The sequence below is a fragment of the Trichomycterus rosablanca genome, chromosome 13 (genome assembly GCF_030014385.1).
Source record: "Trichomycterus rosablanca isolate fTriRos1 chromosome 13, fTriRos1.hap1, whole genome shotgun sequence".
NCBI lineage: Eukaryota > Metazoa > Chordata > Actinopteri > Siluriformes > Trichomycteridae > Trichomycterus > Trichomycterus rosablanca.
In genome coordinates, this window is record NC_086000.1 from 20,666,528 (window position 1) to 20,686,868 (window position 20,341).

Consider the following 20,341-nt stretch of genomic DNA (forward strand, 5'->3'; position numbering starts at 1 on the left):
TCTGAGGAGGCTAGTCCTGTAACGTCATCGACGTTTTGTTGGACTTTACGTCGCGTCCTGGCTCGTATTAATCGTTTACAGTCTGTTCTTATGTCAAATAAGCTAAAAGTCGGTTAGTTTTATGTAGGCTTCATTGTTTTTATGTTTTCTGGATAAACGGTGCAATGCATTTTAATGGCACCCTTAAACAGAAAGACGCTCTAGGACATTTTGTGTCCTAACCTAGCTTTACTTTTGACTTATGCTTTAATTTACAGTAATGTGTGGGGTGTTAAAGGCTTCTGACCGTCTAATGTAAGGCTTTTTCCACTCTTCTTTGTTTTCTACTTGTTTTCTCTTGTCGGACCCCCCTCTTTATTTCTCTGGTATTTACCTGGTTATTCTGGTACACGTTTTAGACCAAAATAGACCAACATTTACTAGGTATCCCTTGTTTGGTGTTAAGATTCGTTTCATGCACTTTAGAATTAGACAGAATTGAGCATTCAGCGGCTTTTTACAACCCCTGTTAAATGCTCAGACTTTAACCCTACAGCTCCATATCTAAATAATACTTGGAGCGTCCAGTGTAGTTGAAACTCCTGCACGCGTATCCGGCGCGCTCCCGCTCAGCATCCCATGAATGGCACTGGCAGCCTAAAAAGCACCAGCATCTCCTCCTCCCAGAGCAGAAAGCGCAAGAATGCCTCAGCAGCTCCTCGTTGTCACTAATGGGATTGCGCTGTGACTGGCTCGGTCGGAAGGAAGCTTGCTCTTACACACACTCTTTCACGGTCGGAGTGGCTCGGAGGTCTGCTGCTCGGCGCTGGGATGATCAGGATCTTCCCGGACTTCAGCGTGCAGGTCACGGCGGCGGCGGGGACAGGAGGCACCGGGATGCCGGCAGCACGAGTCCCGGGAGCCACCAACGGCAACCCGCAGAACGTCCAGGGCTTGACCACTTACCAACAGAGGTATGTTCATTCACTAAACACCGGCAAATGCTGCCTCACTCAATTCCAGTACACATTTACACACGTTTTGCCTATGTGCGTGAATTTAGGTTTAGCTCACATATATGCGTTTGTTTTCATAACCAAAATATGCACGTCGTTATGTGGTCTGTTTCTTTTAATAGGAAATAGAAGAATTGCTTTAAGGTAATTTATCAAGTGTGATCTAATGCAACACACTTTGCACCTAATAATTCTTACTATCCTGCTGCAAGTGTATTTATCAGTTTACTCAAATGAAAAGTTGCACATAATATTTTATATTACATTTTATCTAGTCAGTCGGGATTTTCCCTGTCATTGTACATTTGAGACTATCTAAGCGTTTAGGTACAAATAAATGTGTCAGACTTTATAGTCCACTATGCAAGGTCTTTTATATTTTGCTAGAAGGATAATAAAGTTTGGGAAACTTTTAGTAGTTAGTTACATGAAGCTGATGTGAAGTACAGTTGTTTGCTTTCAGTTCTCTTAAAGGTTTTTAAAAAAAGTAAGGAAACACAACTACACATTTTACACACCAAAAGTAGACAATTCATAGAAAATCAGCTTAACTGATTGCTGTTTTGGTTAGGAAAAAAATATGTGAACAGAGATTGGCATGGGTATTCACTTGATTTACTATAAAAGCAACAGAACAATCTACTTAAATGTAAAAAGTGTTAGTTTGTTAATGTACCATTACATTTTTATGCCCATCTTATTACTTTATTGTCGCATTGCTTGCAACCTATAGACTATAATTATAGATCTAAAGCCAAAGACTAATTTTTATGCTGTTTATGTAACTTTTTGTACAATGCTTTCTTAAGCACTCCGTAGGGCAAGCTTACTATTAGGGTAAAATTAGACTGTCAATATTATATTCTTAGTTATATTATATTCCTCAGTATTATCAGGCTTTAAAGAAGTGACTACTGCTAATGTAAATGGCATTAAGATTACCATGCAATGTAGTAGGCTCAGTTAACATATGTAGTCAGAAATTGTTAAACCTTGTGAAGTGTGCATTTACACTGTTCAGTTATGTAACTGACCACCTATGAACATGTACATTTAAGTCTGTGTATTGACCACTAAAAAGTCCTAAAAAGTGCAGTGTGTTGTTCAAGACTGGAATGCACTGATTTGAATATTGTGAAATCCTGTAATGCAGTGATAAACACAACCAGCTGTATCTAGATGTTGGCAAACTTGAAATATACGTAGCATTATCTTTGACCATTGACCAGGTGTCTCTGACAAGTGATGATATATTTTACATGTTTCTTTGGTAATTACACAGCAGAAGTTTGGGTGCTGAAGTGGGTTTCCAGCAGTCCTTGTAAACCAGGGTGGCCAGGTAAATTAGTCCAGTGATTTAGTGTAAAAGTCAACACTGAAAAAGCAAGAGATAATGTTTTTTTTTTTTTTTTTTTTTTTTTTTTTTTTCCCTCTCTCTCTCCACTTTTAAATCTTTGAAGATGACACATTGTAATTTACACAGTTTGTACTGTACAATATACATCACTACAAAGCAAATACATTTTCTTTTATAGACAGCACAGATTAAAAATGCAGTAGTTGACAAAAGTAAAGGGATTAAAACAAATACTCTAAAAGTAATATATTGTATTTATGTGGAAATAATGTGTTGCTAGATTCAATTAATCCTCTTTCCGGGCATGTGGACCTGTATGTGCAGTATTTGCTGTAGGTTATTTAAAATAATTTATTATACTTATTGTAATACATTGCAAATATAAAGTGCTATTTTACAACCAAATGCAAATGTGTGCAAAATAAATAAGCCTGATTGAGAATAGAAAAAACAAGAGTTCTTGTGACTTTTCAGTTAAAGAGCGCCTATTATTCTCTCAATAGCGCGTTAGAACAACCTGTAAATTTAAGCAAGCGAAACTGTTTCCAACTACAACTGAGTGGCGTTGTTGCGCTGGTAGGAGAGAAACGCTGCTGCACACTGAGAGAAGCAGGAAGGAAAAGGTGGGAAAATGCAGCTAAACGGACAGGGAAACATGGCTTCAGGCAGTACCGGAGAGGACTCTCAGCTCCGGGGAGAGCTCACCATGTGACAGCCGCGTTCGCTTAGCGTATTCGTGCGCTGTTTCAGCACCAGCCGCTCAATTCAGGCGCGTCCAGGCTTCCCGCTTCAGCTCCCGGCATGCCTGTGCTCCGTCCATCCTAAACGCTCGCGTACGGAGGTAGGAGGGTACGAACGGTCCTGTGCAGCGCCATGCCGCTGTTTAAACACACCACGGCGTGCATCCAGTCTCCTCGGCTTAATGTCTGAATCGGCGTGAAGACGAAGAAAGTCAGAAATCAAATAATTGCGGGAAGATGGCGCCCACCAAGCCTGGCGTGCAGCAAGACCCTTCAAGAAGAGAACGGTAAAGGCAGCTCGGTTTGTTGTAGCGCGTCGCTTTTGATATGCTTTGCATTTTGTGATTGAGATGTCAGAAGTTTTCGGGCGTGACTTTATCCGCGGCAGTAGTGGCTTTGAGGATGAAAGCAGGTTGATGCTCGGGTAACAGGTATTTCATATACAGGAGGAGGCGCGGGGTGGATGGACGCAGCTGGAGGAAGACGAGCGCGCTCGGTACACGATGGCCAGTGTCGCCTCCGCTTTGTCGTTGTTTACGCTTGGCGGTGCAGGAATGTGTTGCGTGCATTGTTGAGATTGCTGCTGGGTTTGAGAGCCGATGTTTGTCGGAGTGCTAGGCCAGGCTGTGCATGACTTGAGTGAAGTGGGACGTTAAAAACGCTGATAAATTTGCATAAAGCAGCAGGAAGCTGTTCAGGAACTTTGAATGTAGCGCATGGATTCCTCAAGTCCCCCCGCCAGGTAATGAATGTGTCACTATGCATGACAGGCTGGATAGAATGAAATGTGGGGTTTATCCAGAAATATAATGTGAATCTATTAAACATAAGCTTGTTTAATTCTTTAAGGCTTGTGTTTTGTTGCAGTTGTGTCATTTCTAAGCACCATGTTAATTCATTGCTGATTTATTTTAGTCATCTCTTATAGTTGGCACATTTGGAAGAAATCAGGTTTTCCTACTCTCACCTAACTACATGGCATAGCCTAGGATTTGTTCAGAGGTTACTGTTAAAAACAAAAGTCAGTGCTTGTTTTATAATTCCAGTTTTTAGTCAATGACGATCTCACTTTCTCTCACTTAAAAGTCCTTCTGCAGAGTAACCTGCCACTATGTACAATGCCATAGTGAGGATTACTGGTATTTCAGCTGTAACAGCCTAGGATTTAAAAACATATTTATTATTAAATTTAAAAACATGTTTTTCTTATTTATAAGCAGATGTTTTTTATTGCTTGTTTAATTTTTGAAAATGCCTCATTGTCTGCTGCGACGGGCTTTACTCTTTGTTAGTTGGATCTTAGAGCAAGTTATTGTATGAACATTTGATTTGATATTGTGACCATGAGTTTGACAGGCCTGTGTTTGGTTGTGTTGTGCAAGTTTCTTATTTATAGGAAACGTTTCTCACACTCCTGTCTATTGCCAGGTAATCTGCCAATCCGCAGGAATTAAAAAGGATTAAATCACCAATTTATTGTGAAATGAACAAAAATGTTTGTCAAAGTGGTATTGTTAAACTAATTCAAGTCTAAAAATGTGTTTTATTGTTTTTGTATCTTGCGTGTCTTAATTTCATTAAATGCTTTATATGCATGTCAGATCAGTTTTAATATTAGTGGTTTCTGTTTAAAATCCCACATTTAAATATACAGTGTCAGCATAAATCAATTATTTTGGTAAATTGTGTGTAGTGTTTTTGGTTTATTAAAGGCCTAACTTATAGAATCTACTATTTCTAATGAAATTTATAATTAAAAGACTACCAAAATCCAGTTAACCCCCAAAGCTTCAGCATTGCATCCCCTATCACAGCAGCTAAAATGTTTACGCTAAAGCAGTCAGCAGTCATCTTAGTGGCAGAGGCACATTTTTATGTCATTTTGAGCATATCGCAGAGATTGGAATCTTAAAGATGGAATTAATTTTGAGGGGTGAAACTTCATAGTATGTGCATGAGCGCTCTGTTATCACCTCTCTCCTGTTGACATTCAAATGGGGTTAAATCACACATTGATTTGCTGTGTGGCTTCTCTGGAGAACCGAAGCAAATACCGTTTCTGATTTAAGGTGTTTTATGTATTGCCTATTAGTGACTGTGGGGCTTACTTATTCAGATGTCTGATGGAATATTGGCTGGATGTAAGAGTTGTTTTCTCAGTCACGGAAAGATAGAATGTTTTTTAGAGAGGAATTGTTTAGCATGACTTCAAATGCAGCAGTAACACAAGGTTTGCTTTGTGTCAAGGAACACACCTCTCTCTCACCAGTGCTGCTTTTCCTATTGTGTTGGTAGAGTTGTGGAAAAGAATGACAGAGAACTTGGAAGGTTGGTGCAAAGCAGTGGTGCAAATGCTTGATCAATGAATTGATGAGTAGCAGAATTTCTGTATATTCACCATTTCTGTATATTCACCATTTCTGTGTATTCTGTATATTCGTTAATAGTCAAAATGCACATGTACATCAACAGGTATTTTGTAAGTTTTGTTCTGTGGTGTTTTACATGTTGAATTTTGTTTAAAAATCTTTTTTAGATTTGAAAATATTTTAGATTGATTTTAAAATGTTTAAATGCATATATAAGGCAATGCATTATATATTTGCTGTTATCTTTTAGGCAAAATGTTTATCCAAATATTGTTTGTGACCTACAGCTAAAATGTTTATTAACAAAGCAGCAGCATTTTGTTCATGCTGTACAGCAAGACAGACTACTTTGGTGAACAACAAATGCTCAGTTTTGCAGTGATCAAACGGCACTGAGTGCAGTATAGTCTGGCAGCAAGAATGCCATTCCGATGCATATTTATCACAATTATGAGGGATTTCCAGCCCCATCTGTGGCTGGTTGTGCATCGCGTGGTGCAGTGATTACAGCGTTTCTGTCTCTCTTCTCCACCCACTGGCGTTGCTCTGAAGGTCAGCGTAGAGAGGCAGACATAAAGAAGATGTAGCCTGCAAAGGTAATAGTGCAGGCATGGAGCATGCTGCGCTACCGCACACTTCAAGCTGTGCCTTGCTTTATTGTTGCCTTTGTGATACACACCCCAGTCAGTTAGACGGGGGATTTTTCGTTTTGCCATACCTTTGGTTTCACATGGAGCAGACTCCCTTCATGCTTGTATCCATGTTATCAGTGGAAGAAGAATCAGCAGCGTTAGCATGAAGAATGACACACGTGAATAGAATAATTCGATTTTATTTGTTGTTTCTATTTGTAATCTTGTATTATACATTTACTTCTGTTCAGGTTTCAGTCATAGACGATATTTATTCATATTATCTATTGTGTACATACATGTCAAATGTTCCTAGATCCCACATCAAGTGCTAATCTATTAGTTTTGAACATAAATATGTCTGAAATCTTTTTAGACTTTTTTTTTGACTGTAGTGAATGATCAGAGTAGCTCTTGTGGCAGAGGGTTAAGGATGGGCTTCCAGGTTTTATTGTGGTTCAGAGGTAACTTAAAATCAAGCTGTCCACCTACGCATTTGTTGTCTGTGGTAGAAGCAAGATTTTCATCTAGCAGCAAGCTCAAAAGACAGATGTTCTGCTTATTGACTTCCTTTTCACCTGGTTTAGACGTGCAGCCTCAGAGCTAGCAGCGTGGCCCTCTAGCCAAGTCTGTACACACCAGTTTCTTTTGGAACTGACAAATATGATTATGCAACACTGGAGCAGTTCAGTGAAAAGTGTACACACATTTACCTGCTTTAGATTAAGCGTAAGCGGAGATGTTTAGACGTTAATGTTTATACTTTATATAGTTATAAAGTATAAAGTACATTATAAATATATTTACATTTATAATGTAAAGTATATAATGAAAACCATGTGCTTTAATATGTAGTTGCCACATTTCGCTGTGTAGCGAGCTCTCTTCCAGCTGTGCCTCTGTGCACCTAGGCTGTTCCTAGATTTTAAAAATCAGACAGAGCACCAGCATTTTAAGGTGGTAATCAGGCCTTATAATGCTGTTGACTGTTTCTTTCTTTCTGCAGCTACAATGGAGGGAGAAAAGTGCTCGTCTTATACTGCGTACCAAATAACATGATACCATATTTATTAATTAGTCAAGCATTTTTAAAATGCCACAGCCTGTAAATATTGTTGCTGACCATGTACAGTACATCCCCAATTTACCAATCTTATAATAGTTAATTTTGAAATGAATTGCACTTTTTAAACTTTGAATTTACTTTTGGTTGCCAATAGAGCCATGTACAAAATACATGTGTATGATTGACTATCATATTTTTATGTGCTACATGGCACTACAGTCCAAGGTTCAAAAAACAAACTGTCCTGTAACGAGTTAGTGTTGCTGCATTTTGCAAGAGGTCAGTGCAACAGGGCATTAATTTCATAAAAGTCCAAATAAATCCCAAACACAGCAGCACCACGTTATCACACTGCAATCTGACCATACACACCTGCCCGACCCTCACAGACATGCCAAGGTTCTGCTTGTGAAATTGCAATTGATTATTCCGCTTATGCTGAGCAGGAGGTAGGACATGGCCCGATTAACTCTCCACAGACCGCGCCGATGCCTCCCAATGACACCCTCCGCTCGAACTGTGTAAATGGATTGAACGGTGCATATGCATGGAAGCCCACCTGTCACTTTAATAACCAAATGCTGTAGCAGTGATTTGGCTGGAAAAGGAATCAAAGCCGGCTTCGGCTCACCAAGGAACTGCAGCGTGTTGATCTTTTCTGACACACATTCCTCAGGCATTGCGTAATTCGAAGGCCACCCGTGCTTGGCTTTATTTGTTGGCTCTGTGCTGCCTTTTCCCATGGTTATAGCAATGTGCACTTTTAAAAAGCCACACTTTTGGAGGAAGCTTTGTTCATTTCTTGACTGTGTGGCTGCTCCTGCATCAGCACTGACCTCCTAAGGCCCATGCAGCTGGACTATTCTTTCAGTAACATAATGTCACATGTTACTTGTAATTGATGGAGTGATGGTGCCTCCTTCATCTAACAAAGTATAAAGGCATTTTTAGCCAGGCTTTTGCAGCACACTGCTGGAAAGGTCAAATTGCTTGATGTGTCAAAATAGCCAGGGGCTAAAATAAACACATTCAGGAACTTAATAATTCTTTTAATAGGCTTAAAGAAATTTTAAACATGTATTTAAAAAATATTTAAAATGCTTTAAATTGGCAAATAAAAAAGTTCTAAGTACATGTTACATTTCTCATTTATTTATAATATTGGAGCTTTAATTAATGGCTTATTCCAGAGGTCGTACCTTTTTTTGTACGATGTGTGACGAAAACACACACAAAAGGCAAAGCTGAGGTATGCCATTCAATACATCAAATTCATATAGCACAAACTGTTAGCATGTACATAATATGGACAAAAGTATTGGTACATCTTTTTTCATTTTTGACTTTGTGTTTTAGCCACAACAATTGCTAACAGGTGTAATAAATCCATTATATAAAGGAAATTATATGCTTCTAACTTTGCAGCAACAGTTTAAGGTACAGGTTTTCTGTTCCAGCTTGACTGTGCCAATGTGCACATAGCAAAGTCTAACAAGACATGAAGAAAAGTTTGGTTTAAAGAAGCTTCAGTGGTCTGCACAGAGCCCTGAACTCAGCCCCATTGAACAGTTTTGGAATAAACTGGTACATCAACCTCTTTCTTGACCAATATCAGTGCCCAGCCATACAAATGCTTTTTCAACTGAATGGGCATGAATTCCAATAGAAGCCTTCTCAGAAAAGTGGCTGTTATAGCTGCCAAGATCACATAGAGGTCACTCTGTTTTAACAGCATTTATTTTTAAAATGTCCAGCAAGCTCATGGCCAGGTGTTTAAATACTTTTGGCCATGTAGTGTCTTCGTCATCGGTGAAGGGAGTTCCATGTTTACTGGTGCACTGAGCTATTTTGTAACTTGCAAGCATAACTTAGGAACACTTGTCTGTCTCTTGTACCTGGAAATTGCTCATTTGATTGATTCCGTTTTGTCAGTATCATCCTTAAATGAACTTGAATGTTTTGTCTCGGAATTACAATTACTAATCTGATGTTCTTAAAGAAAATGACAGTTTTTTTTAATGTGTAGTTTTGATACTTGCTAAGTTTGTCATGGATCTGTGTTGCCACCTGACAACATACATGCCTACAGCATAAAATGTGTCAGTGGTTTGGATCTGTAAAACTGTAATCAAACACCAAGTCAGCATTTTATTATTTTACTATTAGACAAAATGGCATTAATGATAACCTTTCAGTATAGCAATATATTTATGCATTACACACGCTTAAATGCTAACATACTATACTCCAGTACTATGTAAAGTCTGGACAACACTCCTGCATATCATGTTTAAATTGATAGGTATGACCATGTAATCCATGGGGGTGGGGGTGGATGGGATTCTACTACCCCTGCCCAATGCTAACCCAAGTTGTTGAGCAGAAAAACCGTTATGTTGCGACAACTGGGCCTACATCTTGTCACGTACACAATGCCCCAGTACAGGATGTGCTGACAAGTTTCCAAAAGCAGAACTAACAGACTTACACAATGATCAAATGCATGACCTTAAACAACTTATACTAAAATGTCAAAGAATATAGAAATGTATTAATGTATTTAAACCTCGAATCGATATTAAATGTATTAAAATTTCCCACACAGTTGTTTCTCTCACGTCCATGTAGACATATTGTGATTATTTTATGTTGAAGCATTTTCAACATTTAATAATCTTTAATTCAGAAAATATGCAATGAATATTAAAAAATGTCAGCACACCTGATTTATTTCAACTTGTACTGTCTCCCAGATAAAAAGACTCATCTATAAGTATACGTTTGAAAAGGTTTGGTGAAAAAACCCTGTTTACTACAAATTTTTTTTCTGCCCAACTGCTGTCTTCCATTTTTCTGGCCGCACATAGATAATGAATATATAGAAATCTTTTTTTTCATTGTATAGAAGGGAACTTTCTAGAGAGTGCACTTGAAATAGTCTAGCCTTTGTGAGGTCACAAATTTTTTTCAAATGTTATTTCATGGCTGTGCGACTCCCTTCTCCCTAATTCCTTTTATCGTATTGTAGCCCCGTGTGTTTGAAAGTGTAGGTCAATAAGGATGGCCACATTGTGAATTTCATGATCTGTGTAGTGGAACAAATTGAAAGCAAAGCCTGTTTCAATCACACTGAAGCCAGGTTTAATTGTTCCTGCTGCACAAGAACAGCTGACAGATTAAGCAGTAATAAAGCACTTATCGCCCCAACGTCCACATGAAAAGACATAAAAATACCTACATTGAAAAAAACATTTAAAAGTTTACCCATTAAATATATAATTTGATAAACTATTTCAGTAATACAATAAATGATCATTTTATTATTTTAAATTAATATAGTATTGTTGTTACTTATGATAAGCTGCTTCTAACACAGGACTGTGTAAAAAGTAGACTACTTGTTCTACACTCTGGTCGTAAATGCCATTGTCCCGTCTGACTAAATTTTGTGAATCCATTAATTTTCTGGATAATATGTCTATTGGCAGTTTTTGTGTATTTTCATATTTGTCTTATGGCTTAGCCTTGGGTATTGTAAAATTGCAGAAGTCAGAAATAGAGTACACTTACATACACACACACAGCCTCGCACACAATCTCACAGAATTATTTCTGACCGAACACTTTTTTACACACACACACACACACACGTATATTATATATACGTATGTAGTATGTAATTAATTGAAGTCTAAAGTCCATGACAGCTATCACAACACAGTGGGTAATTCTGAAAATTAATGAGAATGATAATGCTTAAAAGACTGTTCCAGAGTTTGCCCAAACTCATTAACTAAATCTCTCATTTAAATACATCCTAAAGACGTTCAAATAGGGGAAAAACACATTATTGCTATATAAGCATAAACCCAGTTTCAAAGTGCTGAAAAGCAGACTTTTTCTGGCTGACTGAAGTTGATCAGTTTGTATTCAAGCTCCATCATTTTTCAAGTAGAAATGCCCTGTTGTAATATTTATAGATAAACTGTGGTGAGGGAAAACAATTCAGTTTATGTTTTTGCTTTAATTACTTTAATCCATTCCAGTGACCGACAACACATGGGCAGGGGTATAAGAAATCACAGTGGTACATAAGGATCAAAGCCCATTTAATAAATATCATTGTGTTACCGTATGTTGTAAATGTCATGATCTGATCCAAAGGATCTGTATCAGAGCTGTATTGTGTATATTCATCCCAAATCATGTCAGATCAGATCAGGGTAGCATGGACATGCAATATGCTATTTATGTAGCGTGGAAGTGTGTTTCTGATGTCTAAGTGGTATGAACATGTCTTTATGCGGTGTAAGTAGCACAGGCATGTGTTTGTTGTTCACGTAGCATGTTCATGCATTCATGCCAAGTTGTTTAGACATGAGTTTATACTTATGCATATGTCATGCAATATGTCAAATATGAAAATATGTGCAATATGAAAGGACATCTAAAAAAAAAAAAAAAGATTTTGTCTGCCCATTGCTTTTGACCTGCTTTGAACTCCAGTTTCAGTAACAAAAGAAAAAATAAATAAAATCATATTAGAGCAGGTGCCTACCAGACAACTGCCTGACTCAAAACCTAAATGGAATTGTCAGAAATAAAAGAATCATGTATTTTTAAATATTAAAAACATTTCCATGGTAAACATTTGCATTATTAATGTTAATATACTTTTGTATAAATGATGGCATTACCAGCCTAAGTTTTAATGACTAAGCTTGGCCTAGATTTTTGAGCCATTTTGATGCTCTTCACTCATGATTGATGGGAGGGCATTGCTGGAAAGAGACCACACTTCACATTTTCATTTGCTGGTGTTGAATAAAATATTTAATTTTATTTGGTAATTATGGCTATAAAGCCATTTCTGTTTTTGTTTTCCAGTGTTATAGCACTTCATGTCTCAACATTTTAGAGCCTGTGTTTGCTCTGCAGGTGGTCCGCTCACTGTTTCTCATCACTGGCTAACCTTCTCTCATGTGTTTATTAGATAGGCAGGGCTTTGCCAGCATTGTCAGTAACGTTTGCTACTCAGTTATGACATTTAACTTTATTGTTTCTTTAAAATGTCTATGTTCACCAATCACTTTATTAGGTACACATGTCTGGTACATACATTTATTAATCATTTTATAAACTACACCTACTGTGCAGCTTTGTGGGTATACAATTACTGACTTTTGCTAATCTCTTCTCTAAAAGCTTTGTCACCCCTTTACCCTGTTTTTCAGTCTAAAGAGAACCCATGGCACTCACCACAGACCTGATGATTGGGTGATGGACCATTCTCAGCACTGCAATGACACTGACTAGTCTAGAGAATGTTTTTTCATGCACAGTGTATGTTAAAAGACTAGAGGAAGATTAGCAGTGGACACTTTCTACTCATTGGATGCTGCTGCTGTTGTATTTTTGGTTAGATCACTGCACTATTGCTCTCCCAGCATTGACAAAGTGTTTAAAAAGCCCAGCAACACTTTTGTACCTGCTACACTTATACCAGAAGAACACACTAGCATGTTACTAGACTGTTGGTGTCATCGCAGTGCTGAAAATAGTCCACCGCCCAAATAACATCTTCTGTAGGCATCCTTTTAAATGGATAAATGAGGTACAGAATGTGACGAAATCCACAGAGCTACAGAAGGGCTACAGTGTCATTTTCTATTCACAAACTTTATTTGTAAGGTAAATGTAGCTTATAAAGCAATCAACAAATGTATATACAAAAGAGATCTATACAATTTTAAGGCAATCTTTGAAAACCTAAGCATCTATTTACAGAAAAGCTTGCAGTGAGATAGACATCAATCACAGCTATATTAGTCTCAGCTTTGGTGCAAAACTAAAAACAAATAAGATTTGGACATCTAATTTTGTTGACACATTCCTTTAAATTGAAAGAGTTAACTTTAAAATTGGATGAATACTCAGAGCCGTATTAGTCATCCATATTGCATGTTTATGCTTTTCTGTCTTTCTTATTTGCTGAGTCCTCAGTAGATTACAGTGTCGAGAACAGGCCTGTTATCATTCCCTCTTTTCCACTTGCTTTATACATTTGTGGGCTGACTGAATATTTGGGGTAAAGAAGAAGAGATGGTGTGTGTTTTGGACTGAGAGGAGGCCACTGGTACTGTGTGTGTACTGATTATTTGCTGAACTGTGTCAGATGTGCTGACATGCCCATTCAACAGGCAATAGGATTCAAAAATCTCTATAGAGCCTTTTATTCGAATGAAAAAGGTCCCACCTAACTGGGTGTCATTACTGACCATAGTTCAGTGCATCACCACCAGACAGACTATGAGCTAACCAGTAACAGTGCAGCATTTTCTCTCTCTCTATTTTTATCCCTTTTTGGGTGGGTGTGAGATAATGTGATCGTTATGTTTTAACATGCATTTCTATAGTTTATTTAAGTGACTGAACAGTGGGTAGCACTGTCGCCTCACAACAAGAAGGTCCTGGGTTCAATCCCCAGGTGGGGCAGTCTGGATCCTTTCTGTGATGGTTTCCTCCGGGTGCTCCGGTTTCCTCCCACAGTCCAAAGACATTCAAGTGAGGTAAATTGGAGATACAAAATTGTCCATAACTGTGTTTGACTTTAAACTTGTGAACTGATAAATCTTGTGTAATGAGTAACTACGGTTCCTGTCATAAATGTAACCAAAGTGTGTAAAACATGACATTAAAATCCTGATAAATAAATAAATAAACAATTAGTTATTTATTTATAATAAATACAGTGCTGTGCTTGGGTGGAGTGATGATCTATTCTGGGTTTGAATATCAGCTGTGCTATAGGTGTGTGCCTACACAGACATGATTGGCTAAATCTGAGGGAGGTTATGGCCTAAACCCTTTGATGGAATGGCGTCCTGTCCTGTCTATGGTATTTTTATCTTGCACCCGCTGTGACTAAACAGGATAAAGTGGTTAATGAAATATTGGGCTGTAGCACAGCTGTCATTTGTACTTGCTTAAGTTCTCTGCAGTGGTGGGATAGCGTATTACAATACTGGGCCACTTAAGCAGTCTTGTATTTTTATTTTTAATGTGGCTTTACTGTTTTGCTGGCCCATTGTGTTATAATGTGCACAGTTGTGATAATTAAAGTAGATACTATATAGTTCCTGCAAAATTACAACAAACATTCTTATCATATTGGAATTAAATGTTAAGAATGAGGCTGACACAATGCCCAAGTGGTGAAGGGTTAAAAGATAGCAGTGTGTGACGGCGCTGTGCATCAATATTTTGACAGTTACTGTGTAGCACACCAGATGAGCACAGCATCTGCTGTGTGAGAAGGAGGGTTTGTTTGTGTGTGTGTGTTTGTGTGTGAGAGAGAGAGAATAAAATAGGAGGGCACTGTGAAGGCTGGCACACACTGTGCACCCAGATTCATTGGCTCAGACACATTCCACAGGAAGTCCTACAAGTCTGTTGGCATGCAACCGTGTATTCATCATAAATATTTGAGTAATACTGTAACCCAAAGCCATGCCCCATTCATTATACTAGTGTGAGGAAAACTGTTAATGCTCTCTCTCTCACTCTGATAGCATTTGTAAATTGTTTTTCATGTTAGTGTGTTTATTTTTGATAAACTGCATCATTAAATATAACAGGAATAATCTTAAAAATCTCACTTTAGTTACGTGTAATCTGATACTGCACTTCAAAGCCAGTCTGTTTATCATATCAAGGCGATGCTGTCAGAAGATATTTTTCTCTTCTTGTTTACGGTTAAACCAGCAAAATTGCAGAAATGGAGACAGAACATTTTTGTAAAGTTCTAAAGCTCATTGGAATGGTCTTTTCTATAGCTCTCTGTACTCTGCTAATGCTCTGCCAAGACCGTTTGGAGACTTTTAAATCACTTTGTTTCTTTTGTTCTTTCTTGCTTTGTTTTGGCTCACTTGTTTCACTTGTTTTCTCTGACCACATTGTCCCTTACTCTGATTTAAATCCTTCAAAAATATTACAAAGAGATTGAGGAAGTTTTTCAGCTCTAAGTCTGAAACATGTAGCGTGTCTGTATGAGTTATGTCTTACACTTTTAGAAATGGTAGTAAAATTGGGTGGATGGGGGAGGTTCCCCCTAAGGGTGCGTACTTTCCATCATTGTGTATTTTTTATGGGAAGGTTCATAATACATAACAGTAAATTATTCCCTTTATTGTAAAAAACACTGATAGCACTATCATCAAAGACAAATCATTAAGAGTGCCATCCTAACAACGAGCAAAGTACCAGAATTGAATGCCTCTGTATGCACACAGTTTACATTTGTGGTGCTAAGAATTGGACATGTAATCTCAAAATGTACAATATTGATATAAGGCTACTTTATTTGCAAATAATGTGTAATCGCTATTTGTCAGCTCTTATTTTAATAGACCTAAATAACAAGATTTGTATTTGCTGTTTAGGCCAACAAAATCTAAATATGTCATTTATGTGCAGTTATATCTTGATTTTTATTGAATAGATCCAATGGTGGCCAACCCTTTAGTTTAGATTTTTTTTGTGTTGCAGTTTTTTTGTGGAATTAAATAAAGTGTGTTTCATTTACTGTCCTAAAGTAAAAGTTCATTGATTTTAAACATTACTGTTAGTGTCTTTCAGAACATTTTTAGATGCGGTCCAGAAATAATCTGTTTATTTTGTCTGTAGATCTCCTACTACTTTTTACAATTGGTTGTCATTTTTTTGGAAACACCGATCTTTAACTTGACTCATATTTACTGTATGTATAGGTCTGTTGTAGTTACATATGAGTTTTCTGGTCATGTGATTTCTAATCATGTAGGGAAATTTCAGTCTTCGCCTATAATATCCCTTTCATCAAAAAAAGCCATTTTTATACCACACATTGACAATAGACTGTAGAGACATCTTATTTTGTTCATAGTAAATACGTATTGTAATAAGTTATGTTTGAAGATTGCCAATAACAGGTACTTTGGTAACACTTTTCCTTTTAGGATCTTTTTACTTTTTCACTTTACTCAGTCTTTTTTCCAGCAGTGCGGGAGCTCTGAGACACTCAGGCTATGATGAATGGGGCACCTTGTCAGTTAAAATGAAAATTCTTAGCCGTGTGATAGCTTCATATTAATGCCTGTTTTATGGATTGGAGCAAGTTGTCTGAGCAAGACGAATGTGGGCGATGGGAGCGGAGATATAGAATGAATTGCTCCTCCACCTTCCCGAGATGCTCGGGCCCCTGGGTGTGGCCTGTCATACAGTAGGACAGTCTGTCTGCTTGCATTGGCAGCACACATTTCCTAATCTACTCATTCACTTAATGTGCCATTGTGGGCCGGCATAGTGCACTGGAAGTCCCATTTGATCAGCCCTTTATTCCTGTTAGAAGTCCATCGTAGTTTTGCTTTTTTTCCCTGACTTACCCTGTGCTGTGCAATCTTTTTCTCATGCCTTGTCTGCTTCTATCAGTCTGAACCCCCTTCCCCCTCTTTTTGTTCAATAAGGCTATGTGGTTGATACCCATCTCTCGCTCTCTGTTTCGCTCTTTTTTCCCCTCCCTTCTTTGCTTGGCTGTAGCTGAATGCTTTGAGTGTTGTTTGGTCAGAGCTCCATTTCTGACTAGCTGGCAGGCTCACAGTCAAAGCTTAGTGATGTGTTCAGGCATACTGAATTGATCCCAAGCTCCCTGGGTTTACCCACAAAGCCAGGATATTGATTTGGAACAAAAGCAATAATGGGATGGTTTTTTTTTTTTATTTCAATGTTTACATGTCATTTTCATGTTCATGTTCAACTATCTTTTGAAATGAAACGCATTCACCCATCAGCACTCTAGTAAAACAAACTGGTAATTACAGGGATGTGACATGAAGTGTGCTTGGATCTACAGAACACATGAAAGAGTAAGTGGAATGGGAGCTGAGGGTTTGGACACAGACACAGCAAGGGGTCTTTAAGTGGAAAAATAGGGAATGACTTGAAAGTGGGGGGGTGATGAAGCTTAGGGGAAATACAGAGAGATAAGAGAGGGAAAGAGAGAAATAGAACTGAAGCCATGGTTTGAAGCTGTGAGCTGATGAACAGCAACGTGTAAGCAAAGTGAAATGCAGATGTTACATTAGTGGTCAGATTAAAATTTTTTTTTCTTAGTGCATCTTCTACACGGCTGTCGTGCTGTCAGTCAAAGTGCCCCCAAACATGGCAGATATGTTTTAATCGCGGAACACAAATGCGCATCACTAAATGGTTGATTGCTCTATCTTTCAGCTTTTTTCTCACTTCTCTAAAAACGTATATTTTTTAATGTACACAACGTGTCTGACAGCAAAAAATTACGTTTACATTTATTTTAAGAAGCATTAAAGACAAAAGTAATATTAGCCGTTTGTGTGTTTAATATTCTTGAGATAGAGAATACTTCAATATTTAAAATACAGAGTGATACTGTGCTGTGTGTTGGTTGCAAATACATTTTTTTTTTTTTGTCATTTTGTGAAAAATGTACTTTTTAGGCCAGTGATTATGTCATTATGAGGGCTTAAAACTTTTATGACCACTAGAACTTTTTTGTTCATCTTGTTGGCTAGTCATGGGCTCTTTTTCAGTGCAGTACTGTGAAAGAGTGTATACCTTACAGTGGGGCCAAAAAGTATTTAGTCAGCCACTGATTGTGCAAGTTCTCCTACTTAGAAAGATGAGAGAGGTCTGTAATTTTCATCATAGGTACACTTCAACTATGAGAGACAAAATGAGAAAAAAAAATCCAGGAAATCACATTGTAGGATTTTTAAAGAATTTATTTGTAAATTATGGTGGAAAATAAGTATTTGGTCAATAACATAAGTTCAACTCAATACTTTGTAACATAACCTTTGTTGGCAATGACAGAGGTCAAACGTTTCCTGTAAGTCTTCACCAGGTTTGCACACACTGTAGCTGGTATTTTGGCCCATTCCTCCATGCAGATCTCCTCTAGAGCAGTGATGTTTTGGGGCTGTCGCTGGGCAACACGGACTTTCAACTCCCTCCACAAATTTTCTATGGGGTTGAGGTCTGGAGACTGGCTAGGCCACTCCAGGACCTTGAAATGCTTTTTACGGAGCCACTCCTTTGTTGCCCCAGCGTTGTGTTTGGGATCATTGTCATGCTGGAAGACCCAGCCACGTTCCATCTTCAATGCTCTCACTGATGGAAGGAGGTTTTGGCTTAAAATCTCACGATACATGGCCCCGTTCATTCTTCCCTTAACACGGATCAGTCGTCCTGTCCCCTTTGCAGAAAAACAGCCCCAAAGCGTGATGTTTCCACCCCCATGCTTCACAGTAGGTATGGTGTTCTTGGGATGCAACTCAGCATTCTTCTTCCGCCAAACACGACGAGTTGAGTTTTTACCAAAAAGTTCCATTTTGGTTTCATCTGACCACATGATATTCTCCCAATCCTCTTCTGGATCATCCATATGCTCTCTGGCAAACTTCAGACGGGCCTGGACATGTACTGGCTTAAGCAGGGGGACACGCCTGGCACTGCAGGATTTGAGTCCCTCTCTGCGTAGTGTGTTACTGATGGTAGCCTTTGTTACTTTGGTCCCAGCTCTCTGCAGGTCATTCATCAGGTCCCTCCGTGTAGTTCTGGGATTTTTTGCTCACCGTTCTCATGATCATTTTGACCCCACGGGATGAGATCTTGCGTGGGGCCCCAGATCGAGGGAGATTATCAATGGTCTTGTATGTCTACAATTTTCTTCCTGGTGTCCTTCGACAGCTCTTTGGTCTTGGCCATGGTTGAGTTTGGAGTCTGACTGTTCGAGGCTGTGGACAGGTGTCTTTTATACAGATAACAAGGTCAAACAGGTGCCATTAATACAGGTAACGAGTGGAGGACAGAAGAGCTTCTTAAAGAAGAAATTACAGATCTGTGAGAGCCAGAAATCTTGCTTGTTTGTGGGTGACCAAATACTTATTTTCCACCATAATTTACAAATAAATTCTTTAAAAATCCTATAATGAGATTTCCTGGATTTTTTTTCTTCTCATTTTGTCTCTCATAGTTGAAGTGTACCTATGATGAAAATTACAGACCTCTCTCATCTTTCTAAGTAGGAGAACCTGCACAATCAGTGGCTGACTAAATACTTTTTGGCCCCACTGTATATGATGTTTACTAAAGTGCTTTTATTAATTATAATGAAAAGTCAGCTATTAGTCTTGTTCGTTCATGGAACAAGCTTTGAAGGGGATTTAACTTTTGTCTTTACTGATGGTCGTAGATTAATGTCTGAGGGGTGCTTTTGGCCATTCTTTCATGAATTCTTTTATGAATACCAGTTGTGCTGACTGAGATTCCAAACTGATGTGTGAGACCTTGGGTGGTTTTACAGCCTGTGCAGGGGTTGTGCATTCATTAATGGCTTATTTTATGTCTTAGTGAACAGATTTCAATAAATGTCATGGTTATAGTGCACTGGTGCTGAGAGCATTTTAACAGTAAAACGATGGATTTCTTTGGTAGTTTGTTGGCATAAGCAGTTTTAACACAACAGAATTAGTGCATGACATTTATGGGGTTACATCTGCTGATATGCTGTTCATTTATTCACTTCTTGATACTAAAGCTATCTGTATCATGTAACTGGTCTTTGTGTGTTTAGGTTAGAAGTGTGCTTGTGGCTGTATCTGTGATGCTTTGAAAGATGCCAGGTTGTTGGAGGAGTTTTACTGGAGGGTAAAAGGATAGTAGCAGGAGCATCAGTCTTTGAAGACAGCGAAATGACTCTAATCTTTTTTCCCTTTACACCTAATAATCCTGTCCACTATGTCCCAGTGCTGACAAGCAAAGAATCATAGAAGAAAATTATTAACATGGTCACCTTTGTGAAGACTGCATGATGTTGCATTGATTTTTGCTAACACAAAGTTCCTGCTAATTTATGAAAACTAAATTTACAGTAAAAACAAGCCCAGGTGCTCAGGTGGTGCAACGGTAAATGTTCTAGCTCACTATTGGCTGATCGTGCTATTGTAATAGTAAAAGACATAAATGTTTAAGGGGGTGGCTGAAATGGCCTATCCATTGGAGGGTGCACTTGTCAGTGCATTCTCAGTTCTGGTCCCAAGCTTTGATTAAAATGGATGGGGTTGCACCAAGAAGGACATCCGGCATAAAAACTGTCATATCTGCTGT

The 20,341-nt window shown here is 38.3% G+C and overlaps 1 protein-coding gene across 4 annotated transcripts in view; it reads left to right on the forward strand.

Annotated features, from left to right (window-relative positions):
• The first annotated feature begins 258 nt into the window (after window positions 1-258).
• Window positions 259-20,341, forward strand: part of LOC134325793 (neuronal PAS domain-containing protein 3) — a 305,263-nt gene continuing 285,180 nt past the window's right edge. For 2 of the 4 annotated variants that reach the window (XM_063008026.1, XM_063008028.1), the window contains exon 1: window positions 259-953. In XM_063008026.1, the coding sequence (XP_062864096.1) occupies window positions 811-953 (143 nt within the window). In that variant the 5' untranslated portion in view covers window positions 259-810. Of the gene's footprint in view, window positions 954-3,209; window positions 3,380-20,341 lie in introns of those variants that run through there. The other 2 variants (XM_063008029.1, XM_063008030.1) reach the window with 2 other exon arrangements.